At 57.5% G+C, this 27,731-nt stretch overlaps 1 protein-coding gene across 3 annotated transcripts; it reads left to right on the top strand.

Annotated features, from left to right (window-relative positions):
* The first annotated feature begins 428 nt into the window (after positions 1 to 428).
* On the top strand, positions 429 to 27,731 carry THAP4 (THAP domain containing 4). Of its 3 annotated transcripts, none has more exons than XM_055121731.1 (6): positions 429 to 612; positions 1,307 to 2,460; positions 22,982 to 23,141; positions 25,955 to 26,064; positions 26,173 to 26,276; positions 27,458 to 27,731. In XM_055121731.1, exons 1-6 carry the CDS (start codon positions 536 to 538, stop codon positions 27,575 to 27,577), a joined length of 1,725 nt encoding a protein of 574 aa, XP_054977706.1. In that variant the 5' UTR covers positions 429 to 535; the 3' UTR covers positions 27,578 to 27,731. The 3 variants fall into 3 exon arrangements, with proteins under 3 accessions (XP_054977706.1, XP_054977707.1, XP_004620731.2); XM_055121732.1 differs by lacking the exons at positions 429 to 612; positions 1,307 to 2,460 and adding exons at positions 19,905 to 20,043; positions 20,742 to 20,907; XM_004620674.2 differs by lacking the exons at positions 429 to 612; positions 1,307 to 2,460 and adding an exon at positions 19,936 to 20,043.

Below are 27,731 nucleotides of genomic sequence, written 5' to 3'. Positions count from 1 at the left end.
GGCCGCCATCTTGGCTCCGGGCGCCGGGCGAGGCCCCGCGCGGACCGCCGGGCCCCCTCGCGCGCGCGGCTCCGGGGCGGCGGCCGGCGCGCGGCGCCGGCGGGACGCCCGCCGCGACCCTCGGGAACGGCGGGGCCGGTGCGGGCCGGCGGCGGGGGCCCGGGGAGAGCGCGTCCACGCGCCGAGCGCCGCCGGCCCCCTGGCGCGGCCATCTTGCCGTACGGACGGGCCGGGCGCGAGTGTGGCCTTGCGGGGTCGCCGGCCGCCGCCGCCGCCGCCGCCCCGCCCGCCCGGCCGCGCGCCGCGGCCTCCCCGCGCGCCCGCCGCGGCCCTGAGCCGCCCGCGCCCCCCGCGCCGCCCCCCACGTCCGCGCCGCCCGCGCCCCGTGCGCCGCCATCTTGCCGTACGGAGGCCGCGCCGGCCCACGCCCCGCACCGTGTCGCCGCGCGCCTCCCCTCGGGGCGGGCCCGGCCGGGGCTCGGCGCGGCGAGGCGACGGCCCGAGCTGGCGGCGGCGCGGCGGCCCGAGGCCCGAGATGGTGATCTGCTGCGCGGCGGCCAACTGCTCCAACCGGCAGGGCAAGGGGGAGAAGCGCGCCGTGTCCTTCCACAGGTACGGGGCCGCCGCCGCCGGCCGGCCACGCCCCCGCCCGCGCCCGCCGCCGCCCGGCGGGGAAACTGAGGCCGCGGCCCGGACCCCGCGTGAGTCAGCGCCGGCCCGTGACCTTGGCCCGCCGGCCCCGCGCACGCGAGGCCGCGCCGCCGGGCCTCCGGGCCGTCCCCCGGCCTCGGCCGCCCTCCCGGGCCGGGGGCCACGGCCGAGACGCCGACACCCCGAGGGCGTGTTCCGCTCCCGGCCCCGGGGGTCGCGGCCGGGCTGGTGACTGTTGCGGGCGCGCGGGCCCGGCGGGTCCTGCCCTTCCCCGAGCGGGCTGCACCGCGCGCACGCGGGGCGGGAGCGCGCGGGGTCCGAGGCCCCGCAGCCCGGCCCGGGCGGGGGCTCGGGGAGGCGAGTCCCGGGCTTTCCCCGGGCTTCTGCGGTCTCCGGCCGCGGGTGCTGCGCGGGCGGGTTCTGTCTCCCTGGTCCCGGCTTCGCCCTTTAAAACCCTTCCTGCCCTGGCACACAGTGGCACTCCTCCTTTCTGTTCTCTGAGAACTTGAAAACACGTGTTGTCAAATCTGTGCAGAACTCCGGAAAGGTAAAAGTCAGCACAGGTTTGGGGGTTCGCACGAGCCCGTGTTTGGGTTTGCAGCCGATGGCTTTGGAGGGAGGCTCCTTGTTCACGGTCACTGCGCTTGTCCTGCAGGTTTCCCCTCAAGGACTCGAAGCGCCTGCTGCAGTGGCTGAAGGCTGTTCAGAGGGATAACTGGACCCCCACGAAGTACTCTTTCCTCTGCAGCGAGCACTTCACCAAGGACAGCTTCTCCAAAAGGCTGGAGGACCAGCACCGCCTGCTCAAGCCCACAGCTGTGCCCTCCATCTTCCACCTGGCCGAGAAGAAGCGGGCGGCTGGAGGCCATGGGCGCACCAGGAGGAAGGACCCCAGGAAGGCCTTGGGGGGCCTGAGGGGACGTGGGAGTGAGGCAGATGGAAGCGGAGCTGTAGCATCTTCGTCATCGCCAAGTGAGAGCCCGATGGCGAAGCCTGAGCCCCGTAGAGGCAAGCGAGCCTGTCTGCAGGGCGAGGCTGTACCCGGAGCCTCTCCAGAGCAGGGGCCCCCGGCACTGGAAGGCTTTCCCAGAGAGGGTCTGGCCAGCACTTCGTCATCGTCGTCGTCTTCGTCCTCTTCCTCGGGCGGCCAGGGCACAGGCAGTGCATCTGCAAGCGATGGTGGTGAAGACGGTGCCCCAGCTGACAAGAGCGGCATCTCCATGGATGACTTTACCCCGCCAGGCTCGGGGGCCTGCAAATTTATTGGCTCTCTTCATTCTTACAGCTTCTCCTCCAAGCATGCTCGAGAGAGGCCATCGGTGCCCCGAGAGCCTGTTGACCGCAAGAAGCTGAAGAGAGACACGGAGCCCAGCTGTAGTGGGACCAGCCTGGGGCCTGACAAGGGCTTGGCCCATAGCCCCCCGAGTTCCACGCTCACTGCGACGCCTCAGGAGCCCTCCCAGAGCCCCTCAGCACCCCCAACAGACGTCACCCCCAAGCCAGCCTCAGAGGCGGTGCAGAGCGAGCAGAGCGACGCCAGCCCCATGTCCATCAACGAGGTCATCCTCTCGGCGTCGGGGGCCTGCAGGCTCATCGACTCGCTGCACTCCTACTGCTTCTCTGCGCGCCAAAGCAAGAGCCAGGTGTGCTGCCTGCGTGAGCAGGTGGAGAAGAAGAACGGCGAGCTGAAAAGCCTGCGCCAGCGGGTCAGCCGCTCCGACAGCCAGGTGCGCCAGCTGCGCGAGAAGCTGGACCAGCTGCGCAGAGCCAGCTTCCCTTGCCTGGGTGGCCTGCTGGCCCCCGGCCGCGGTCAGTACCCTGGTGCCCCTGCCATTCTAAGAGGGACCTCAGCAGTGGTGTGCCGCTCGGGGAGGGAACCCTGCTCGCAGCCCACCTTGTAGAGATGGGGGTGAGGGGCGGGGCTGGGAGGTTCACTTGCAGCAGGAAACTGAGGCAGAGAATCATGCCTGCACAGTGGGCCCACCGGAGTGGGGAAGCCCCTCTCCCCCATCCTGATGTCAGCATCTACCCAGAGGTCAAGTAGAACGAGTCATCTAGGGAAGGTGGCAGGAGACCCTGGAAATCCCAGGAGAGTCTTTGGCCTGTGGCTGAGGGTCTTGAGATGCAATTTCTTTAAGCATTAATAGCTATTTCTTTCAGGGGGAGGTGGGTTGGGGCAGGGACACACGGACCAGAGTTTGAGCTCTGCTTGCCTCCAGCAGGCTGGGCCCAGGCAGCATCACCAGGTGGTCTGGCCTGACGGCAAGTGTGGCCAGGAGTGTCTCTAAGCCAGCTAGTCCAGCCCCCTGCAGAACCCACTCGGGGGGCTGGAGCCATGGGACAGCAGGTAGGACACTTTCCTTTCACACAGCAGACCTGAGCTCAATCTCCGACAACACATGTGGTCCCCCAGACCCTGCCAGGAGTCACCCCCGAGCGCAGAGCCAGGAGTAAGCCCTGAGCACCACCAAGTGTAGCCTAAAAACGAACCAAAATCATAAGTGGTTTTTAAAAAATTCGAGCATTTGTTCCTTTAAGGTGTGTATCTTTGAAAAGAGAAAACATTGGCACCAGCGATGGCAGTGGTCCTGTCCCTGTGGCCCCCAACTTGGGCTCCTCCTTCCTGTGAGGAGGTGGGGGCAGATCTTTCCAGCTGCTCTCTGCTGACGCATCCCTGTCTGCACACCTGTGTGAAGAGGCCGGCTGTGTCTGTCTGCTGCTGTTTCTGCTCTCCCGCCCTCACCCTGTTTCACCACTTAGACTTAGGCAGGTTGGTTTCTGGAGGTGATTTATTCAGGAAAGTAGAGTCCTTTGCATGTTTCTAGGTGGGAAACATGCTGGTGCCACCTTTTCCGTTAGTGTGGACCAGTGTTCACCTGCGTGCCTGAGAAGGTTCCCTGCAAGGGCTGTGCGGGGGCTCCTGCACCCCCAGGCCCAGACCCTGGGGAAGTGCCTCCCTGAGCCAGCAGAGGGACACTTGGGCCTGTTCCTTTGTCTCCTGCGGTGCTTCCTCAGACTGCCACTTCCTGGTGCACTCGCTCTTGGCTTTGGCTTCTGGAGGGACGTGCTGGTGCCCTCGGACCCATGGGCCTCCTGCTGCTCATTTCTGTCTGTCCTCTTGGTCCTGATTCCCTCTCGGGCAAGTGCTTGGGGACCCTGGACGCCCCGAATGCACTGTGTGTGCTCCAGTCCCCGGCTGTCTCTCCAGCAGTGGTTAGGGATCCCTCCTGGCGGGATGTGGGGTGCCAGGAATCAAACCCGGACCTACACGTGCTGGGCTTGTGCTCTCTTCACTATGCTGGGGTCTGACAGCAGGGTTCGAGGAGATTGCTGCCTCTCTACCTGGACCCGCTGTTCTCAGCGGCACTGAGGCAGGCTTGTCTGCAGGGGCTCATAGTTTTCCCGACTCCATGCGCCTGTGTGAAAGTGAAGGGCCTCTCCACAAGCCCAGAGGGTCATCTCGCATGTCGGCTGGTTTTCATTTATGCTTCAAGCCCAGGTTAGATGAACCGACATGGAAAACTTTTTTTTTTTTCCTTTTTGGGTCACACCCAGCTATGCACAGGGGTTACTCCTGGCTCTGCACTCAGGAATTACCCCTGGCCGTGCTCAGGGGACCATATGGGATGCTGGGATTCGAACCCGGGTCGGCCGCGTGCAAGGCAAACGCCCTCCCCGCTGTGCTATCACTCCAGCCCCCCAAAAACTTCTTTTTTTTGGGTGGGGGGGCACACCTGATAGTGCTCAGGGCTTACTCCTGACTCTGCTCTGGGATCACTCACTCCTGGCAGGGGACCAACTGGGGTGCCAGGGATTGAACCTCGGTTGGCCATGTGCCTTACCTGCTATATTATGCTCTGGCCCAAGAAGACACCTTTTTTTGTTCTCATTTAGAGTCCCTATCTTCTGTTTTAAACCTTTTGTTTATGTTATGGCTATACTTCTATTTTTGTTGGTGGGGGTCACACCCAGCATTGCACAGGAGTTACTCCTGGCTCAGGTACTCAGGAATTACTCCTGGCGATGTCCGGGGGACCATATGGGATGCTGGGAATCAAACCCGGGTCAGCCACGTGCAAGGCAAACACCCTACCCGCTGTGCTATCACTCCAGCCCCATGGCTATACTTTTTTTTAAGTTTAAAATTTTTTAGGGAGGAAGTTTGGGCCATACCTGACTCTGTGCTCAAGAGTTCTTCCTAGCAGTGTTGGAGAATGAAGCGTCTGCCCACCCCATGCCCCTGTGCCACCTCCAGCAGGCCTGGAGCTGGAGCTCAGCTCAGACTATGTGTCTTCTCTTTGTACAGCTGATAGTCTACAGTTGTGATCAAGGTGTTAGATTCAGGCCTTGCCGCTCCAGTTTTCTGATTCAGCTTTCTTGTTTCTTTTTGTATTCTTCTGAGGGTGCCTCTGAGCCCAGTGCTATCCTCCCTTCCTGTCTGTTGCTGGCGTGCCAGGCCTTGCTAGTGCGGGCCTGCGGGCAGGTGCTCTGCTCCGAGCGACAGCTCTGCTGTGCTTGCACACACACACACACACACACACACATACACACCCGCCATGCGCTCTCAGGGTGCGCGCACACACACACACACACACACACACACACACACACACACACCCGCCATGCGCGCTCAGGCTGCAGTTCTTGCTTTGGCCCCGCTCTTCTTGCCCCACTCCTTGAGACAATGTTAGCTCTGCTGGGTTTCGCATCCACCAGCATAATGATGTGAGCATGCATTTTACTGGCTCCTGTATTCACCACTGTTTATTCACTTGAGTGTGTAGGTACTGACTTACTCTGATCTAAGGGATTTAATCCAAGACTCACGACTCAATCTTTGGATCCAAATTTCTCCTTTTTGGAAATACTTTGTCACTTTTGTTTGTTGCCATTCAGGAACAGTAAACTCTGGAGAGGAGTCTGTCTGGGCTCTAGATGTTGATGCCAAGAAGGACAGTGGCTTGTGCTTCTGCCATAGGAGAGGTTTCGGGGGCAGCTGCACCGAGTGGCTGGAGAGACAGTACAGTGGGTAGGGTGCTTGCCTTGCTCTTGACTGTCCTGAGTTTGATCCCTGGCATCCCGTAGGGTTCCCCAAACACTGCCGGGAGTGATTTCCAAGAGCAAAGCCAGAAGTAAGCCCTGAGCACCACTGTATGTGCTCAGGAAAAATTCAAAGACAGAAAAATCCGCGAGTTCCACACCAAGGCAGACTGTCCACAGACCCTACATCGCTGGGGCAGGCTCAGACTGCAGGCAGCAGGAGAGATCTGAAGCCCCAGCCCACCCTGCGGGGTCCTGTGGTCCCCAGAGGGAGCAGGGTGCCGGTTGGAGTGGAGCGCCCTGGCCACACGGGGTCACTGTTTGCCTGCACTGGGGCAGGTGAAGGAGGGGCTGAGCCCTGGCAGGGAGGAGGAGAGCTTGGCTGGTGGGAGAGTGATCTGGGGGCTGCCGGTGGAACTGGTGCCAGTGCTGGGTGGGCCGGCGGGGGGGGGGGAGACCCTGGAGCACCAGCGGAGAGGCAGAGGTGCACACAGGCTAGCAGTCCAGTGAGGCAGAGGCGGACGCGGCTCCAGAATCAGGGTTGCAGCAAGGGACCCACCCGCAGCCCCCCGCTCAGACCTGCAGCCTCTCACTCACCCTCAGAGAGTTCTCTCAGCGATCCCCTGGTCTCAGGCTGCAGGGCGAGTCTGTTGCTCAGTTAAGAGACCAGTTGTTCGTCTTCAGGGCCTTTTGGTGACTTGACTGTGCCTTTTCCTTTTGCTATGGCCTTCGAGGCTGGGCAGTGCCAGTGGGGGGCTGGTGGCAGGTTCCAGTTGCCCCGGCAAGCTGAGGGGGGTAATACCGTGTGCTCCCTGAGTGCCTCGGGTCCAGCGTAAGCATGCCTGAAAGCCTGACCCTCGTGTCCAGCATGTTGCCCAGCGGTCCCGAGGCCCCCCCGGCTGATCCCTCCTGCTTCCTGGAAGTCTGAACGTCCCCAGAGCAGTCAGGCACTCTGCGGCAAGTGGGGCTCAGCGTTCTCATCCACAGAATTATTTCACACCGCTGAGGAAAACAGCTGGGGCCAGAGCCACACACAGACAGTGGGTACAGCCATGCATTGCCTGCAGCCGATCCAGGTCTGATCCTTCATCAGGCCACTGAGCCCCACTGGGAGTGACCCCTGAGGAGTCGAGTGTTCCCTTCTCACCCTGTCCGTCCTGCGTCCTGAGAGTTCTCAAACATGTGCCGGTTACACAGAGGCGCAGGTCCTCCAGCCAGCCACACGCGCCTGCCTCACGCCCATTGGCTGGACAATTGGGGATGTTCCGAAGGTGCTGCCAGGAATGCCTCCCTCCCGCCAGGCTCTGCGGGTCCCTCAGTGAGTGTGGACCCTAGCTCCGGGTCTCCACGCGAGTCTGCATGGAGACTCCATCATCCAGGTGCTCGGCTGGCTTGACGCCCCACGCACATGCGTGTGCACGCACACACACACACACACAGGTTTTTGCAGGCAAGCAACACTTGCGTCCTTTCTAGACTGTCTCACAGGAGGAGAGAGTGCTGGGTGCAGAACAAGCCTTTACAGCTGCCTGTTGCCACAGTACATTTTGGGCTCCAGGGGCTCATAGCTTGGGGGCTCCAGTTTGTTTGTTTGTTTGTTTACTTTATTTAAACACTGGTTTACAAATTTGTCGATAATACCGATAATACTGTTGTTTCAGGCATTCCGTGTTCCCGCGCTAATCCCACCACCTGGGTGACCTTACCGCCATCGTTGTCCCAGTTTCCACCAGCCTCCCAAGTCTGCACTCTGAGCAGACACGAAATTACTTTATGTCACTTGTTACAATTAAATGCCTGGTAGAATCATCAAAAAATACTTAAGGGGCTGGAGTGATGGTACAGTGAGTAAGGTGTTTGCCTTGCGGGCAGTCAGCCTGGGTTTGATTCCCAGAGTTCCATATGGTCCCTCGAGCACCATTAGGACTAATTACTGAGTGCAGAACCAAGAGTAACCCCTGAGCACCACTTAGTGTGGCCCCAAAACAAACTTGAGTAAAAGAATTTATGAAAATTGTATCTCACAGTGGGGTCATCTAGTCCTTGTTTGAGTGGGGTTTTTGTTTTTGTTTGTTTTTAATACAAACAAAATGTCTAGCCTTCTGCATTACTGCTTTTTATTTATTGGGCTTGGTTGGCGTCTGTGCTACTTTCCCATCAAATTTACTGTGCTCCTACCAGGACGTCAGTGTTGTGGGATTTGGAGGCATCCGCTCCAGGAACTCTGGGATGAGTTTACGTGGCTGTGGGGACTTCCTACCATATGGGGAGTGGGGGCTGTCCACCTCTACCCTGGGAAAACCCCAGAGTTCTCAGCCTGAAAATTGGTGTGCCTGGAATTGTCATCAGTTTGGCATCTCTGCAGATTAGTCGTAAAGTTGGACTGTTGGCGTGGTGCTGCAAGGGGTGTGGGTGCAGCTGCCAGGGCTTCAGCAGAGGGGGACACAGCCTGATGCCCTCCTGAGGGCACCCTAGTTTTCAGCGGCGAGACTGGTGCACCCGTGAATGTTAGTGGGTTGACTTGTGTCTCTTCCAAGATTAGTCATGAGTCTGTGGAGCTGAGCCAGTCAGTCTAGATGGTGACTGTGGAGTGTGGGTATGTGGTTTGACGTGACTGAATCAGATGTGTTCTTCACTGATGTTGAGTATTTGCACGGTGTTTGCAGCCCTCGCACTGCCCTCCCAGCAACCATCGCAGCTCTGAGCAGCTCTCCCCACTCTGGGAGCCCGCCCTGCAAGGGACCCTTCTCCCTTCCCTCCCCTTCCCGCCCCTCCCCTCCCCGCCCCTCCCCTTTCCTCCCCTTCACTCCTCCCCTCCCCTCCCTTCCCTTCCCCTCCCCTCCCCTCTCCTCCCTCCTTCCCTTCTTTCCCACCCTTCTTTCTGCCTGTCTGATTCCAAGAGCTCAGTAGTTGTCGCAGGATACGGTCCTGCTCTCGTGTTGTTTTTGTTGTTGGACCACACCTGGCAGTGCTCAGAGCTTACTCTGACTCTGCACTCAGGCGGGCTTGGAGGATCCTCTGGGGTGCCAGGAATTTACTCCAGGTCAGTCACATGTCAGGCAAACGCCCTCCCCACCGTACTGTCGATCGCTCCGGCCCCTTCTGCTTATCTTTTTTGACTGGTTGTCCCCCAGCTTACTGCCCTCAAGGGCCATCCACATCGAGCTTACAGCAGGTTTCTTCTTTAGTAAGACTGAGTAACTTTCCCTCCATTTTTCATTCATCCAGCCCTCCACCCACCTGGGCTTTCTTCTATCTTCTGGACATCAGGAATAATGTACCAGGAGTCTGGGAGTACAGATACCTCCTCTGGCGCTTGTAGGCGTCAGCCGAGAGGGGTAGTCGGAGCATATGATCGTCTTCAGCATGCTGAAGAGTGCCAGGTCGCAGTGCCGGCCTCTGATACCTGCTGCTGTGTGTGAGGTTTCCGGCTCCCCTTGTCTGGGCAGTGCTGGGGCAGTCCTGCTGGCTGCCTCAGCAGGGTCAGTGTGGTGGACATCTCGGTCTGTGCCTCCTACCATCTCGTGCATTTCTGGAGAAAAGCCTGTTCTGCCCTTTACCCATTTCTTTCCCCTAGTGCACCACGTCTTGTCTGTCTTGGGGGCTGCACCCCTTGCCTGGCCGTGGGGCAAGCACACCTTATCTGCTGTGGGGCGAGCACACCTTGTCTATCTGTGGGGCGAGCATACTTTTCTGTCTGTGGGGTACCTACACCTTGTCTGGCTGTGGGGTACCTACACCTGGTCTGGCCGTGGGGTACCTACACCTGGTCTGGCCGTGGGGTACCTACACCTGGTCTGGCCATGGGGTACATAGACCTGGTCTGGCCGTGGGGTACCTACACCTTGTCTGGCCGTGGGGTGCATAGACCTGGTCTGGCCGTGGGGTACCTACACCTGGTCTGGCCGTGGGGTACCTACACCTGGTCTGGCCGTGGGGTACCTACACCTGGTCTGGCCGTGGGGTACCTGCACCTTGTCTGGCCGTGGGGTGCATAGACCTGGTCTGGCCGTGGGGTACCTACACCTGGTCTGGCCGTGGGCTACCTACACCTGGTCTGGCCGTGGGCTACCTACACCTGGTCTGGCCGTGGGGTACCTGCACCTGGTCTGGCCGTGGGGTGCATAGACCTGGTCTGGCCGTGGGGTACCTGCACCTGGTCTGGCCGTGGGGTACCTACACCTGGTCTGGCCGTGGGGTACATAGACCTTGCCTGGCCGTGGGGTACCTACACCTGGTCTGGCCGTGGGGTACCTACACCTGGTCTGGCCGTGGGGCGAGCACATCTTGTCTGGCTTGCGGCTGCCGGGTACACACTTCACTTTCAGGATTCACATACCTAAGTATGTCATGCTCTAATACCCTTATACGTGGACCTGTTTCTGTAATTTCCTCGAGGTTGTTCATAGTTTGTGTGTGACTGTATTTTGGTGTATAAGGCTGTGTACTGGTTTTGTTGGTGCTACTTTGCTGTATTCACTTACGAGCTTTAATAGCATTTTTCTGGAGTCTTGTATTTCTTCTGTATAAGATATTAGAACAAAGATCCACAAACATCATTCATCTGCCTCCTTTCCAATTTCCATGTGTTCTTTTTAGAAGTGAAGCGCTGAGGACGGAAAGATAATACGGCAGGTAAGGCAGCTGTCTTGTGCATGGTTTCTGTTTCCAGGCTCCATCCCTGGGTTCCGTCCCTGGACCTCATATCACTTCTTCCCCCACAGTCCCACCAGGAGTGATCCCTGAGCACAGAGCCAGGAGAAAGCCCTGAGCACTGCCGGGTGGCCCCGAAACAAACTCAGTAGGGCTAGACGGCATTGCTCTCACTTCTGCTCACCGGGTGAAGCGCACAGTGTGTGAATAGAGGTGGGCATACTGGCCTGTTCCTGTCGTAGAGACACTGCCCTCAGGCTCCCTCCTCAGCCCGCGTCCTCCCTCGAACATGAGTCTCGCTTGTCTGTCTTTCCTTGCCGACTTCCCCCTTGGAGAAGCCTGTGTTCTCTCTGAACAAACTTCTTCCTATCTCTCTCCTCACATCTTTCTAAAGTTCTGATAAAAACTTTCGTACGTCACTAAGGGGAAAAAAATTGCTTTCAGAGTCTCACACCAAGTGTGTTGGTGTGTGGTGTTTGGTTTTGGTCTGGGGCCCACCCCGACTGCACAAAGGCTATTCCCATCTCTTTGCTCAAAGTGACCCCTGGCATTCAGGGGACCTTATGCAGTCCAAGGGATCAAAGAAGGTCGTCAGAGTACAAAGCGGGTACCATTTCTCTGGCCCTATTGTCGTTTGTATCTGACTTTATTTTGTTGAGATAGTTTTTCTCCTATTGTGTATATAATGAAGAGGTATTAAATGTATTAAAATATTTTGTATTTTTTTTAAAAAAAAAACAAAACTTCTTTAAAAGTTTTAAATGAAGGAATGATTTTTTCCTTTATTCTGTTCATGTGATTTTCAGTGAACACTGATCACTGTTTTTTGGCTTGGGGGCCACATTCAGCTGTGCTCAGGGTGTACTCCTGGCTGTGTTCTGGGATCTCTCCAGTGCAGTCTCCAGAATTAGTCCAGGTCAGCCTCATGAAAGGCAAGCATCCTGCCCACTGGGCACTTTCCGTATGTCGCACTATCTGTGCGTGCATTCTCGGAGTCAGTCCCACTGGATCATGATGTATATCCTTTTTATATCCCTTTGTCTTCAAGATCACATTTATTGAAAGGACTGTAGAAAAATTGTAGTGCGATCTAGAATAAGGATTTTTTTTTTTGTTATGTTTGCGGACCATACCCTGCAATGCTGGGTTACTCCTGGCTCTGTCAGGAATTACTCCTGACAGTGCTCGGGGGACCTTTTGGGATGTCAGGGATCAAACTCAGGTCAGCTCTGTGCAAGGCACTGTGCGATTATTCTGGCCCCATAGCATAAGAATTTTCAAGGAACTAGCAAATCATCTTATTTCGGGAATAGAAGACTCATTGGTCATTTTTTTTAATATCAAAATTTCTGCAAGCTTCTCTTGAAGACGGTCTCCAGCTTCCCTCCGAGGCAGTCTGTGCTCCCGCTGCTGTTGGAGCAGTCCCCAGAACAGCGGGCAGCCACCAGCCTCCAGGGATAGCCTGCCGGCTTCTGGAGCAGTCAGAGCTCCGTCCGTATCTCCCGGGAGCTTGTATTTATTTGGCTTTAGGGCCACATCTGGTGGTTCTCAGGGCTCACTCCTGACTGCTCAGGGGTCACTCCTGCTGGGGCCTGGACCTGGCTTGGCTTCGTGCACGGCCAGCACTGTGCCCGCTGAGCTCTCTCCAGCCCCCGAGACGCCTAGAGTGATCTCACGCATGTGCTCTGCTTTGAAGTCTCTGCTATTCCTTATTTTCATTTGTCTTTAAAGCCCCCTCCCCCCACTCCCTATTTCCGCATAGATTCTCTCCTTAGACTGAGCCTGCCAAGGTCAAGGGTTCTGCTACAGTGTTGGTGTTCTGTTGCTGCTCCGCCTCATCCCCACGTTTCAGACCCTGCACCCTTTGGTGGATGTGCCCTTTGACTCCTTGCAGTTGCTCCCGAATTCTCTTTGGTAGTATTTTGTTGAAGATTTTTGCACCAATGAAAAGGGTATTGGCCTGCATATGGGGTGCTGGGGAACGAACCCAGGTTGGCCGTGTCCAAGGCAAGTGCCACACCCGCTGTCCTGTCGCTCTGGCCCCTGGACTTAGTATCTTAATGAAGGCCCTCCCCTACTGCCCCTGCTCTCTCTCGGTGCATTTCCATTCTCAGCTCCTTTGTTCTGTAAGCAAGGTGCTCGCTGGAAAAAGTCACCCCCTGGATGAAGTGTCATTCCAGACCTGTGGAAACACGAGCCTACTTACGAGAGTCCTTGGCTTGGAGTGCTTGAGCACTTTTCCACCCCCCAAAGAAAACTGACCCACAAGGGCCTGCGTGATCCGTTCTCACCTTCTCTCCCTCACTCCCTCCAGCTCTCCCCTCTTGCTGGCAGTGTTGCTGCTCTTTCAGTAAGCTAGACCACACGGGTCTTTGGAGCTGCTGCCAGGAATGCGTTTCTTTTTTTTTTTTTTTTTTTTTTTTTGGGTCACACCCGGCGATGCACAGGGGTTACTCCTGGCTCTCTGCATTCAGGAACTACCTCTGGCCATGCTCAGGGGACCATATGGGATGCTGGGAATCGAACCCAGGTCGGCCGCGTGCAAGACAAACGCCCTACCCACTGTACTATTGCTCCAGCCCCGGGAATGTGTTTCTTCTGCGTGCTTCTTGGCTCTGCCTCTTAGGAAGTCTCTGATCCGTTCTTCCGGTGATGCTTAAGTTACAAGCAACCCACAATGCTTTTTTTAAACTTCTTTCATTATTTTCTTTCTTGTTGCACTCTTTGTTTTATTACACGTATTACATTAAATTCACTAGAAGCAAACTAAAAAAAAAGATATTGGTCTGTAATGTTCTTTGTCTGGCTCTGGGCTCATCAGGGTTGTGCTGGCCTCAGAATGAGGTAGCAGACAGTCCTTCCTCTTCAGTTATTTTTGGAATTTTTGAGAAGGATTTGTCTTAATTCATCTTTAAATGTTTGCTAGTGGCTCTGCTCCAGAGAGCGTGCAGCAGGTAGGGCGTGGGATCAGTTCCCAGCGAGCACTGCCAGGTGTGGCCGCAAAACCAATGAATAAATGAACGTTTACTAGTGAAACCTTAAGGCCAGAGGCTTTTTAGGACAGAGGCTTGTTTCCTGATTCTTTTCCTAACTCTCATTTGGGAGCTTTCTCTCTATTTTCCCATTTTAGGTTAGCCAGTTCGGGGGCATAGATGATTTGTAGAGTGCTTTCTGAAGTCTTTTCTACTGAAACTTGTTTGCCACTAAGAATTGCAAAGTACAGCAAGAGTGACGCATTCTCCTTGGTGATGATTTTGTCGGACAGTCCCCAGACAGACTCCGGTCACACACACATGCCTGTGCCTCTGCTGGGGCGGCCACACATCCCAGGGCAGAATTTAATTCTGTGGATTCAGTTTTCAGTTTTTACTTTTTCTTTTTCCATTTGTAGTTTGGGGTCTTTGGTTTTGTTGGGAGCCACACCCAGTGGTGCTCAGGGCTTAGTCCTGGCTCTGAGCTCAGGGGTCAAACCCAGGTTGGTCATGTGATGGCAAGTGCCCTGCCCACGGTACTTGTTCTGGCCCCATTTTGCCCACAGTGGTCAAGGGGTTCTGCGGTGCTAGAGCCCAGGTGTCCCCCTGCTGACCTGTGCTCCAGCACGTGGTCTGTGCATCACTTGACGGCCTCGGCTCGGTGCTGCGGGTGAGCTCAGACCCTGCTGGGGCCAGACCCTGGGCCTCCTGCATGCACAGCCCGTGCTCCAGCACTGCAGCCTCCGTTTTCACTTCCTTTTTAATCTCTTTAATTGGGGGGGGTGGCATCCTGGGCGGCCCCACACCCAGCGATGCCCAGAGGTTACTCCCGGCTCTGCACTCAGGAACCAGTCCTGGTGGTGCAGGGGACCATGTGGGCTGCCGGCAATCCAACCCTGCTTGGCCCCGTGCCAGGCAAACACCCTCCTCATTGTACCATCTCTCCAGCCTCTTCTATTTTATTCCCTTAACATTGTCTCTCAGCCTCTAAACTTCTCTTCTTTTTATTTATTTACCTTTTTTTTTTCTTTTTGGGTTACACCCGGCGATGCACAGGGGATACTCCTGGCTCTTCACTCAGGAATTTCTCCTGGCGGTGCTCAGGGGACCATGTGGGATGCTGGGATTAGAACCCGGGTCGGCCGCGTGCAAGGCAAACGCCCTACCCGCTGTGCTATCGCTCCAGCCCCACTTTTCTTCTTTTTAATACTAAGGAGTCCTGTTCATTCTTAGGTGGTCGGTGCTCAGCGTTGGGTGCTGAGGCTGCAGCCCAGTGCAGAGTCCTGTGTTTTCCTGTGGTGCCGTCCTTCTGCAGCCTGCATCCAAGCCTGCAGGCGGCGCGAGGGAGCGCACTGCTCTGCCCCTCTCCCTGCCCCTCCTGTGTCAGACTGCTCTTTTCCATTGCTCTGTGGCTCCGCTCTCTCGCAGGAAGCTGCCGCCTGTGTTGATGGGATCTGTGAGCACTAACGTCCATGTCTTTCTGCATGAGCTCCATGCTGTGCTGATTGTTGTGGGTCTTTCTCATGAGTGAGATGCTGGGAGACCACAGCTTTGTTCTTCTTGTTGGTACAGTGTTAGCTGCGTCTCTTGCCTCGCTACGTAAATGTCAGAGTCAGTTTGTCAGTGGCATGAAATGAATTACTAGGATTTGGACAGGTTTGTGTTGAATCAATAGCTTAAGTTCGGAAGAATTAATCTAATTCTAATTAATGAGAATCAATCTAATCTTAATTAGATTGATTTTTCGATCCATGAACATGGAATAATTGCCCCTTTATTTTGATCTCTTATATCCTTATCAGTTATGTTGCTTTCTTAACATAATGATTTTGTTTGTTTTTTGTTTTGGAACCATACCAGGCAGTGCTCAGGGGTTACTCCTGGCTCTCTGCTCAGGAATTACTCCGTGGTGGTGCTTGGGGGACTTCATGCAAGGCAAATACACTAACCACTATACTATCACTCTGGCCCCCTCTCAACATAGTTCTTATGCATGTTATCCTAGTTCATGTTACAGTATTTTTAATTTAAATTTTTGTCATTGCTGGTTACTGGTGCCTGCTCAAGCAAATTGATGAACGACAGTGTTCATCAATGAACAGTGCAACAGTGCTGGTATATAAGAAAACAATCACAGTTTTGTTGAACCCTTCAGAATTGTTCAGAATTAGTTCTATGAACTTTTTTTTTTTTTTTTTTTTTTTGCTTTTTGGGTCACACCTGGCAATGCACAGGGTTACTCCTGGCTCTGCACTCAGGAATCACCCCCTGGTGGTGCTCAGAGGACCATATGGGATGCTGGGAATCGAACCCAGGTTGGCCACGTGCAAGGCAAACGCCCTACCCGCTGTGCTATCACTCCAGCCCCTCTATGAACTTTTTCATGGATTTCTGCAGGTAGAGAAGTTCTGTTTTCAAAGCCAACAGTTTGGCTTTCGACCTCTTTTCTTGTCATGTCACACCAGTGCAGTGTCCGTGCAGGTGGGGTGCAGGGGACGTGGTGCCTGGTTCCTTCCATGCAGTGTCTGTACGGGTGGGCAGTGCGAGGGACTGGTGCCTGGCTCTCGCACTGTCCTTTCTAGCGCATGCTGAGGCACGTGGAGACCCGTGGTCTGTGGGAAGTGTCCTGTACTCACCAGAAGTCTGTGCTGTTGGGCTCTTTAGGCTAGTTTGTGGTTCTGCTCCATTTGGGGCCACACCCAGTGGTGCTTGGGCTTTTTCTAGCTCTGGCTCTGGAGTGACTGTGTTGCGGGGAAGTACTGGGGATGCAAACTGGGGCTCAGCAGGGTGCAAGGCAAGTGCCTCTCGCCCCAGGGCACTTTAAACACTCCGGCTTTTGTTGTGGGGCCATGCCCCATAGCATTGGTGGTGTGTGGTGCTGGGACCCTGGACCCGGGGTCAGCTTCCTACAAGGCTTGCACGTTCAAGAACTAGCTGTTGGCATGACAGTCTCTGTCTCTGCACATGCACCTGCGTAGGCTGCACAGGAATCGGTGCCTGAGGTTCGGGGCACTGGCAGAGTGTGGGGATGATGTGACTCCGCCTGAGCTGACGGCTGGAAACCAGGGACAGGCAGACAGCAAACGCCCTCCATGCACCAGACTCCCCGTCCACATCCTCACTGCCCACATCCTGTGCAGGGTCCGTTTCCCCTTCCACCTGGCCAGGTGTGCTTCTCTTGCAGGACACCCCACAGACATGCCCCGTGTTCTACCACCTCTCTGGGCACCCAGAACCCTTCCAGCTGGCATGAAATCAGCTGTCCTGCATATAGTAGACACACTGCTGAGGGACTGGGTTGTGCCTTGCTGTCCGCTCTGGCTGACCATTTCCCTTGGAGGGTGCTGGCGGCTCCTTGTTGCCCCAGTGGTCCCGCCAGTCCTACTCTCTTAGTTCCGACCGTTTGGAATCTGAATCTTGGGGCTGGAGTGTGGTGCAGTGTGGGGCAAAGTGCCAGAGATCTGGTTTTGATCTCGAGCTCCAAAATGACAGGACTGGTGCCATAGTGGCTGTGTGCAGCTCTCCCGGGTAGTGTCTCTTCCTGGTGTCTGCTGACCCCTGTGGGCCCACCATGACTCTCACCCTTTGCTTTTCCTTCGTTTGTAGCAGCCGGCGAGTGCGGTGCACTGGCAGAAATCTGTGAAGGGTTGGTGCTGGAGGAGCCCTGGGGACAGCCCTTCCCTTGGCTTCCTTCTCCCCTGCTCCTCGGCCGCCGTGCCTGTGGCTTGCTGGTTCCGGGGAGCCTCCTGGTGACGGTGTAGCATCAGCCCCAACCCTGGCACACGTGCACACATGTACCCCGGCATGGAGCCAGACTCCAGTTTTTCTTGCCTTTCCACACGCCGTGTGGTGGTGTCTCAGGTAGCAGAAGCTGAGTCAGGTGCTGGGAATCAGGTAGCCTGACTTCCTCGGGATCTTTTCTCTTGCTCAGCTTCACCTCCCGCCAGCTTCTCTGAGCAAGCAGGCGCCTTGGGTGTCTCGGCCTTTTCTGCTCTGACCCCTTTGGGGGCTGGAGCCAAAAGCTGTGCTGGGAGTGTCTCTAATCTCTGCTGAAATTTCAGCCTCTCCATGCCCCGTGCACCTGGCCGTGCCCTCGCTTCTGCTTCTTCCCTCCTTTCCCTGGCACCAGGATGGCTGCAGGCAACTGGCAGGAGGCTGTCCTGGACCGTGGTCCTGCCCCCAGAGCTGCCCTTTGTGGGGGGGAGGTGCTGCAGGCGCCCCTTCCTCCCCCGGGCTTTTATATGACAGTTGGGTGGGCTGCTTGGAAGGAATTAGGTGGAGGGACTGGAGCTCCCCGGACTGCAGCCCCCCAGACTGCCTCCGTTCGTGTGGCATCACGTGCTCCTGGGCTCCAGGTGAGCAACCTGGGCTATCGACCCCACTCTGGAGCCCAAATCCCTGGTTCCTCTGGGCCCAGTGAGAATAGGTCCCAGCTGGTCTTTCTGTGTCGGAGTGGTGGGGTGGGCAGGAGTCAGGCTGGCCACACCTCCACATGCTCTTGCCCACCCCACAGGCAGCTGACAGGCCCCTGGCATCCACAGGTCCCCACACCGCAGTTCGTGGGGAGGCTCTCAGGCAGAGGCAAGGACATGGTTGTCTCTGCCCAGGGCTGGATTGTCTGCTTGTGGCTGACAGAGAGAACGCAATCACTTCTGCCGCTCAGGCTGCCCGGGAGAAAGCCAGGCCCGCTGGACCACGTCCCCCACTTTCTAACCAGAGGTTCAGGTCACGTCATTCTCTGACAAAACAGGGACCCTTTGGTCTCTCCTTCATCAGGCTTCTGAAATCCCCACACCCCGACTGAAGACTCACTCTGAGCTGTGAGGGCATGAGAGGGTCTCACTCAGGGCTGTGGAAGTGAGTCGAGCACCTGGACCAGTTCTTAGATGATCCTGTTTCACACAGAGATGGCTACTCCCTATTCAGGCTCCACCCTTGGATGTCCGGTCAGGGAGGTGGGGTGCAAGTGAAGATGGAGTGAGTGGGGGTGACCCCGGGACTAGATTAGGGATCCCTGAGGTCAGGAGGGGCCAAACCAGAAGCAGGCTGAGAATCACTGCTCTAGGGGAAAGTTTTTTCCTTTTTGGAAAAAAAGAAGGTATTTGGGAGCAATCGCCATGGAAGGAGTAGGAGGCAGGAAGTGAAGTAAAGGGTTTTTACTTAGGAAACGGGTGTTGGGGGCTGTGAAGGGAAGAGAGCCAGGTCCCGAGCTAGCTAGAAGCTCTCCCAAGCAACTTTGGCAGGGACCCTTCAGCAGCTCAGGAGTCAGCACCAGGCCCGCCAGCCGGAACCCTCAGGGCCGGGTCAAGCCTGAGACCTCTCCTGACTTAAAGGCTTCCTGAACTTCCTTGTCCAGAGGCCAGACTGCTGCTGGATTTTTAGTGTAGAAAACTGCTGTTCATAGGAAAGTGGATTTATTCCTTGGCACCTGGGCCCTTGCGAGTCATGTGAAAGATCTGTGAGCCAGGCTGAGACTGGAAATGCTGCAGTTCACTGTTCGTGTAAACTGGCGGGTCCAGGTCCCTCCCAGTGGTCTCATCTCCCCTTTACCTGTGTCCACGTGTCCTGCCCCCTCACTGTCTGCCCAGTGTCCCAACACCGTGCCCTGTCCTGTATACGGTGACCTCCCGTCCCTGTGCCTTGCCCTGTCCAGTGGTTGATGTCCTGGTCCCATCCCTACGCTGTGTCTTGTCGGGTATGACGACGACCTCCAGTCCTTACGCTGTACTCCGTTATGTATACAGTGACCTGGTCCATCCCTGCACCGTGCCCTGTCCATACAGTGACCTGCTCCCGTCCCAGTGTCGTGCCCTGCTCTGCACATCTGTCACTGTGTACCCTGGCTGAGCCTGCTGTTGCGACCTGTAACAGCTCTCTAGGGCTGTACCCCAGCAGCTCCCCTCGCCTTCCCCTCGTGCTGAGGTCCTGCCATCCTGCCGTCTGGGGTAGGGGAGGGAAGGGGGGAGTCTTACCTTGCTGGGGGCTTCCTGTATCTCCTACTGCCTCCCACCCCAGCCATCCTGCTACCTATTTCATCTGGAGACCTTTTCTGCGGGCAGCATTTAAAATGACGGGTTAAATGGACTAGCCCTCCTAGCCTCCCCGCCCCGTGTCACTCCCAGTGTAAGTACCTAGTGTTTTAGCAAAGTTGCGTGCTAATTCCTGTGTTTCACCTGAAGCTTTGGGAATGACAAAGCCGTCAGCCCTCACACCTGCAGATTAGTACTATTCGGTTTCCTCCGCAGCGTTCCTGTCGGGTGGGAAGGTCTGTTCTGCACTCGCTCTGTTCCCCAGAGCCGCACTTTCTTTGAGGGCTGCGGTGAGGCGGGTTTAAAAGCAGGTGGGGGACTGCCTGGTGGCCTGGTGTGCCTGGGGGATGGGGCACCCGTGGCACGTGGGAGGTGGCGAGTGGGCCGAGTCGGCCACATCGCGGAGAGGACTCCACTCGACTCCCATCCTGAGTGCCACGGCTCCGCACAGACACCGAGCTGCCTCGGGCTCCCCCTGCTAGGAGGCCGACAGGACACGCTGGGCTTGGCTGCAGAGCCTCCTCGCCCCTTCCCGAGGAGGCGCCCTTTGTTGGGGGAACTACAGTTCCCAGAACGCTCCAGGGCCAGCATCCACTTCCTGCCAAGCTGTTGGCAGCCAGGTGCCAACACTTCCGTCTCTGGGCCGAAAACAACCTTGAGGAACCTTGAAGGTGTCGCAGGCTAGACCTTAGGGATGGGTAAGCCTGCTTTCACTATCTCATCCCCCAAAATCGAAATTTAAATATCTTGAAAGACATTTAAATTTTTGTTTTTGCAGTTTGGTTGTGTTCTTTGGTTCTAAAAAGGTGGAATGAGAAGAAGAGATGGAAACACCTGATTTAGTTTTCAGGTTGAAAGTGGCAAATTGACTAGGTCACCTTTTTTCTTGTGCCCTTTGACTTTAAAATCCTTTAGTTCTGTAGTTCTGAAATGAAGTAGAATTAAACCATAGTAAACACACACTCTGAGGCGGAGCTTGAAGACTGCGGACTCAGGGTCAGGGCTTGTCATGCCCACCCCCTGCCAAGGCTCCCGTTAGCTGTGGAGGTGGGCTAGGAGGGGCTGAGCGGGGCAGGGACCCTCTGGGCTCGGCCCCCCACTGGCCAAGGACTCTGCCCCATGGGCTTGTTCCTGGCCGAAGGCCCCTGTCCTGGCTGCTCAGGGCAGGTCCAGAGTGACGGTGCCTTCTCCCTCCCCTCAGAGTGGCATGAGTGTGAGCTCTGCAGGCTGCTTGCACAGAGCGCACCACACTCGGCTGTACAGTCAGGCTGCACAGACGGGCGCCTGAGTGAGCAGCTCCCACCCCCAGCGATGGGAGCTTTGCCCTCAGGGAAGTGGCCCCAGGAGGTGCTTACTCCCCTTCTCCTGCACCCTGTTTTCTGTTCTCACCCTGAAGACAAGCCTAACTTCCTGTGCTGTGCCTGGCCACTCCTGGCTCCCGGCTGCTCCCCCATCCTCCCTGTCACGGAGCAAAGAAGGTACAGATGTGATGTGTGGAGCGATCTGGCCTGCACCGGTGAGGAGTGCAGGGCCCGTGGACTGGAACCTGCACCCGTGCTGTGGTATGCACTGCGTGGGTCTGTCACATCCCATGTCATGTCCCCCATTCTTCAGCCCCGGCCCCCCACACACTCTGGCTCTAGTCAGCTCGGCAGCAGGTCCTGATTGCTCTTGTCTGTTTGCAGCGATGTGCACCCCCCACGGCCTTGGGAGCCCGCAGGCATGGGGTCCGCAGTAGGGCAGTGTGGGGTCTGCAGGTCACGTATGATTGTGTGTGTGCTTCGTGTGGATTGCGTGTGGTCTGTGTGGATTGTGTGTGAGGTCCATGTGGGTTGTGTATAGGGTTCGTGCAGGAGGTCTGTAGGGGGTCCATGCAGGAGGTTCTGTATCAGTTCTGTGTGGAATCGTGCAGGGTTTGCGGGTCCCATGGGATCTCTGGGGTTTGTGGGGCCTAAGGGGACGGTATGGGATTTGTGGGGTCTGCAGCACCTGCAGGCAGTTCCCTGAGTTCTCCGGACAGTTCTCTCGGGGCCAGTGTGCAGGAGCAGCTCCCGTGCTTGCATCCCTGTGAGGTTCTAGGTATGTGTGTATTTGGTGCCTGGTGATGCTCAGAACGCACTCCTGATTCTGCACTCAGGGATCACTTCTGGTGGGGCTCAGTGGATAATATGGGGTTCCGAGATCGACACCCAGGTCGAACCCAGGTCAACTGCATGCAAGGCAAAGTGTCCTTGTACTGTGGCTCAGGCCCCAGATTCTGGGTAGGTCAGGGCTTCCCTGGTGGTCTCTGGTTGGACCCTGAGCCTCGGTGCTAGCCGCACTGGTGTGGCCTGTGGGCTGTTGGTCCCGTACCCACTGCCCTCTCCTCCCTGTCAGTGACCTGCCGGTGCCTCACTGACAGGGCTGCACTCCACTCCCAGTGCGCCCTCACTGGACGGGAGCCTTTCCTGAGGCCCTGGGAAGCAGCCCCATTCATGGCTCTTCTGTTTCCTGGAGACCGCCATGGGCTGGATGGTTCCGATGCTGACAGGCTAGGTGAACCAAGTCCAGAAACTCCTCTCAGCCTCAGTGCCCCAAACCCCCGCCCACCATCCCCATCCAAAGGCCTCTTGGCCGCTGCCTACGGCCAGTTCAAGGGAAAGTCAGCGCCCTGCTTACTCACCTTTGCTCTGGTCCTGACTAAAAGCCGCAGCACTCCGGAGGACTGTTCGTTCAGTGGGAGCTGTCCGTCGGGGCGAGGACTGTGGGGGGAGGCACATGACAGCACAGCTCCCAGGGTGCGGAGGGGTCCAGGGATGTGGGTGTGGATGCTGCAGCTGTGCCCTCTGCTACCCTTGTGTACCCTCCCCAAGCCACCTGGAGCAGGCACAGGCCCCGTGGTGCTTCCCTCCTGCCCCCAGGGAGCCTGAGGGCTGGTGCCTTTCAGCGGGGTGCAGAGTCCAGGCGGCTCTGCAAGGTGGACCATGCAGGTGTGTGCCTGACCAGCCCAGAGCATTTCACAGGAGCAGCGCTCATCAGAAAGAAGTGCCCGTGAGGGCAGGGCAGCTGCTTCCTGGGCAGGCAGACCCAGGGGGCAGGTGCACCTGTGGCCCTCCAGGGTCCAGCTCCCTACAGCTGCTGGTCCCTTGCCCCGAACCCTATGGGGTTGGTGACATCGAGAGTGCCCGGCCGTGAGGCTGCTCTCGGAGTTCCTGGCCTCACTGTTCCGGGGTCCAAACTGGAACATCGCCCTGGAATGTTCACGTCGTCAGCACCTCCTGCTGGCCGTTGGCACTGAGGCGTGCTGTTCCTGGCACAGCAGTCTCAGCTCTGCCTGCCCTAGGAGGTGACAGCCGTGACCCGCGGGCCTCACACAGGAGCCTGTCACTGCGACCCTTCGGGTCCTGCCTGCAGAGTTCACGTCCATTCCTGCCCTGGAGCCTCAGTCCCTCCTGCCTCCTTCCTGTCCTTTCTCTTGCCCTCCTCATGCCCAGACTTCCTCCTCCTCTGGCCAGGGCTCACGCCTGGCCCTCCTCTGCCTCCCCGCTCTGCATGGCCCTGCACAGCTGCTGTGACAGACGGGCACTCGCAGGAGCTTGTGGGTATGGCTGGAGCGGTCGGGCAGCAGAAAGCTAACGGCCTGTCCCCCTTCCTCAGAGCCGCCCCAGATGAACCCAGCTGTGGAGCCGCTGTCCTGGATGCTGGGTACGTGGCTGTCAGACCCACCGGGCACCGGCACCTTCCCCACGCTGCAGCCCTTCCAGTACCTGGAGGAGGCGCACATCTCCCACGTGGGCCAGCCCATGCTCAACTTCTCGTAAGTGCCACACAGGGCAGGCAGCGGGAACGCCTTGGAGTCGAGGACTTGGGCACTGACTGTCGAGGAGGCATTGTCACAGGCCACTCACCCGAGATCTCTAAACACCAGAGAACTTAGCTTCCCTCAGAACAAACCCCAGTGATGGGAGGCCTCCAGGAGGGCCTCAGCTGCTGAGATCCGAGAGCAGCTGTGAGAGACTGCAGCGTGTACCTCACCCCCACACTCCACTCATGGCCCCCAGAGTGCCCCCACACTCACACAGACACCCAGAGTGCTCCCCCACACATACAGACCCCCAGCATGCTCCCTCACACAGCCCCCCAGAGTGCCCCCACCCTCACACAGCCCCCCAGAGTGCCCCCACCCTCACACAGACACTCAGAGTGCCCCCACCCTCACACAGATCCCCAGAGTGCCCCCACTCACATAGACCCCCAGAGTGCCCCCACTCACACAGACCCCCAGAGTGCCCCCACCCTCACACAGACCCCCAGAGTGCTCCCACTCACACAGACCCCCAGAGTGCCCCCACTCACACAGACCCCCAGAGTGCTCCCCACCCTCTCACAGACCCCCAGAGTGCCCCCACTCACACAGACCCCCAGAGTGCTCCCCACCCTCTCACAGACCCCCAGAGTGCCCCCACTCACACAGACCCCCAGAGTGCCCCACCCTCTCACAGACCTCCAGAGTGCTCCCCACCCTCTCACAGACCCCCAGAGTGCTCCCCACCCTCTCACAGACCCCCAGAGTGCCCCCACTCACACAGACCCCCAGTGTGCCCCACCCTCTCACAGACCCCCAGAGTGCTCCCCACCCTCTCACAGACCCCCAGAGTGCCCCCACTCACACAGACCCCCAGTGTGCCCCACCCTCTCAGACCCCCAGAGTGCTCCCCACCCTCTCACAGACCCCCAGAGTGCCCCCACTCACACAGACCCCCAGAGTGCTCCACCCTCTCACAGACCCCCAGAGTGCTCCCCACCCTCTCACAGACCCCCAGAGTGCTCCACCCTCTCACAGACCCCCAGAGTGCCCCCACTCACACAGACCCACAGAGTGCTCCCCACCCTCTCACAGACCCCCAGAGTGCCCCCACTCACACAGACCCCCAGTGTGCCCCACCCTCTCACAGACCCCCAGAGTGCTCCCCACCCTCACAGACGCCCAGTGCCCCCACTCACACAGACCCCCAGTGTGCCCCCACCCTCACACAGACCCCCAGAGTGCTCCCCACCCTCACAGACACCCAGTGCCCCCACTCACACAGACCCCCAGTGTGCCCCACCCTCTCACAGACCCCCAGAGTGCTCCCCACCCTCACACAGACCCCCAGAGTGCCCCCCACCCTCACACAAACCCCCAGAATGCTCCTTCCACTCACACAGACCCCCAGAGTGCCCCCACCCTCTCACAGACCCCCAGTGCACCCCACCTTCACACAGACCCCCAGAGTGCCCCCACTCACACAGACCCCCAGGGTGCTTCACCCTCTCACAGACCCCCAGAGTGCCCAGCCCCGACATTTCTCCAGAGGAGTGCAGCGTCTTGCTGAGACCATGCACCAGGCTGTGGGTTGCAGTGGAACAGCCTCTGAAGTAGCTGAGAATGGTTTTTGCTTGGGTATATGGTTTTTTGATGGAATGAGTTGGGCTCATGCATACCTCGTTGTTCTAGGGCCTACTCTGACTCTCTGCTCAAGAAAATTAAAACAGTAATTCAGCATGAAACAGAGTGCTGGAGACACAGTACAGCGGGGAGAGCATTTGCCTTACATGCAGCTGACCTGGGTTCAAGTCCAGCACTCTATATAGGAGTGACCCTGAGTACAAAGCCAGGAGTGAGCCCTGAGCTCTCCTGGATACGACCCCACACACACACACACATGCACAGAAAAAGAAAAAAAAGTAAAACACTATGCCTCATAGGTTTCAGTTGTTTGGCAAGAATATTAACTTGGCACTGTATAACAGTGCCTCTCCGTTTGAAAATGAGCTGGAAGACTATGTTGTTGTCTTTTTTGGGTCACACCCAGTGATGCTCAGGGCTGACTGCTGGCTCTGCTCTCAGGAGTTAATCCTGGCGGTGCTCAGGGGACCATATGGGATGCTGGATTGAACCCAGGTCAGATGCGTGCAAGGCAGATGCCCTACCCGCTATACCATCCCTCCAGTCCCATCTTCTGTATTTTTGTATTTGTTTTGTTTTGTTTTTTCCTTGGGGCCACACCCAGCGGTTTTCAGGTCTTACTCCTGCCTCTGCTCAGGGCTCACTCCTGGCAGGCTCAGGACACCATATAGGGTGCTGGGAATTGAACCCTGGTTGGCTACACCGAGGCAAACTCCCTGTCCTCTGGTCCCGGTTCTTGGTTGAAAGGATGAGGGCAAAGCCCAGTGGGGGGAGCCCTTGGCACCCAGCAGCCCTCAGAGCAGTGGTCTCTCAGACTGGAACGGTCCTAAGATCCTAGTGCTGGCCACCCACTCTCTGACGAGTGTTTCGGTCACACAGGGAAGCAGAAAGCGCCCACGTGGGTGTGTGGAGTCCATGAGGGTCAGGCTGTTCCTCTGAGATTCTGATAGCATGGGACGAGTGTGGAGGTTGGTGCTGGCCAGGGCTCTCCGCGGCTGTCCCCTTCCTCACCACACCACTGGCCTGAAGGCCTGTGCCCTCAGCACAGTTTCTGGCTTTCAGGACAGGGTGGGGCGGCAGGAGTGCTTGGGAGGAAGGGCGAGCGATGGAGCCCAGTGTCCCGGTGGTGGGGGCAGGTGCTGGGGACCACAGGAGTCTCATTGCCCCTCTCCTGGCTGCAGGTTCAACGCCTTCCACCCCGACACTCACAAGCCCCTGCACCGCGAGTGCGGCTTCATCCGCCTCCAGCCCAACACCAACAAGGCAGCCTTCATCAGCGCCCAGAATACAGGTGCATCTGCCGGCTCTCTCCGACCCAGTGCTCTGAAGGTGGGAGGCCAGGCTCCGTGCCCCCTGGCACGAGTGGCCCTAATGGCTGCCACACTATGTCCCCCTGCAGGCATCGTGGAGGTGGAGGAGGGCGAGGTGAACGGGCAGGAGCTGTGCATCGCATCCCACTCCATTGCCAGGGTCTCCTTCGCCAAGGAGCCACACGTTCAGCAGGTGAGCCCACCCACCCCCTGCCCTGGCCCTGGCCACGCCCCCGTCACGCCCAGGCTGCCGGCCTGTTGCCCATCTGTCCTGCCTCTCACTTCTCCCAGAGACCCTGCCTGCGTCCTCGCGTGGCCTCCCTCTGTCCTCAAGTGCAGTACCTCCGTGTTGCTTGGTGAACTGCAGAATTCAGAGGGGACATGCGGCCTGCTGGGTGTGTACTGATAGTCGGCCCTTACCCTTGAAAGTCTGATCATGAGAGGCTTTTCTTCCAGCACACCCCTTCTCCGGGGGTTGGCCACCATGGGCACGTGACCTCGTTCATTCAGTGACTCGCCTCCTTAGTGCAGACACAGGACAGAGCATTTCTTAACACATTGAGCTCAGTAGCAGGCAGAGGGCAAATAGGATGATGGAGAACAGCCAGCCTGGGTCTGAACCGAAGCAGATCACGGACCAGCTATGCTCCCACTGGGTTCTGGATAAGACTACAGGACAGGAGGGCAGCCAAGGCCCTCACACACAGGCAACCTCACACAACTCTTATGCCTCTCACAAGCCATCTCACACAGGCCATCTCACGCATAGGCGGCCTCTCACACACAGGCAGCCTCTCACACAGGCCATCTCATACAGGCGGCTTCTCACACAGGCTGTCTCACACACAGGCAACCACTCACACAGGCCATCTCACACAGGCCATCTCATACAGGCGGCTTCTCACACACAGGCAACCACTCACACAGGCCATCTCACACAGGCTGTCTCACACACAGGCAGCCTCTCACACAGGTGGCCTCTCAGGTGACCATCTCACACAGGCAGCCTCTCACACAAGCCATCTTCACACAGGTGGCCTCTAACAGGCTATCATGCACAGGTGGCCGCTCACACAGGCGGCCTCTCACACAGGAGCCTCTCACACAGTAGCCTTTAACACAGGCGGCCTCTCACACAGACCATCTCACACAAGTGGCCTCTCACACAGCTGGCCACCTCACGCAGAGATGCTCACCCAGGCCGTCTCACAGGCAGTCTCATGCACAGGAGGTCTCATGTACAGGCCGTTTTGCAGACTCAGATTGAGAGGGCTGCAGCAGGCTCTCAAGGAGCACCTGTCCTGCTGCAGGACCCGAGAGTTGAGGGGATTTTGGAACCAGAAACCAAGATGGTTTGTGTTTCTTGCTCTTCAGATCACCCGAAGATTCCGGTTAAATTCAGAAGGCAAACTTGAACAGACGGTCTCCATGGCAACCATTACCCAGCCTATGACTCAGCATCTCCACATCACCTACAGGAAAGTGACCCCGTAACCCAGAGCAGAGCTCCGTCAGGCGGGGCCTGGCCACCATGGGGGGGCGGACACGGGCTTTTTGGGCTCTTAGAGTATTCCCGTGTACCCCTGTAATGGCAGAGTAAAACCAAATAAAAGGCCTTTATTTTTATGGCTGAGCATTTTGGATAGGA

Source organism: Sorex araneus, chromosome X, assembly GCF_027595985.1.
Source record: "Sorex araneus isolate mSorAra2 chromosome X, mSorAra2.pri, whole genome shotgun sequence".
NCBI lineage: Eukaryota > Metazoa > Chordata > Mammalia > Eulipotyphla > Soricidae > Sorex > Sorex araneus.
The sequence above is the reverse complement of the archived record's forward strand: the minus strand, read 5'-3'. Positions and strand labels throughout refer to the sequence as shown.

Excerpts from the sequence above, each read along its gene's own strand:
- THAP4 (XM_055121731.1), top strand. The coding sequence starts at position 536 with ATGGTGATCTGCTGCGCGGCGGCCAACTGCTCCAACCGGCAGGGCAAG. Across the intron at positions 613-1,306 it reads CGCGCCGTGTCCTTCCACAG|GTTTCCCCTCAAGGACTCGA; the intron begins GTACGGGGCCGC and ends CTTGTCCTGCAG. Across the intron at positions 2,461-22,981 it reads CCTGCTGGCCCCCGGCCGCG|AGCCGCCCCAGATGAACCCA; the intron begins GTCAGTACCCTG and ends CCCCTTCCTCAG.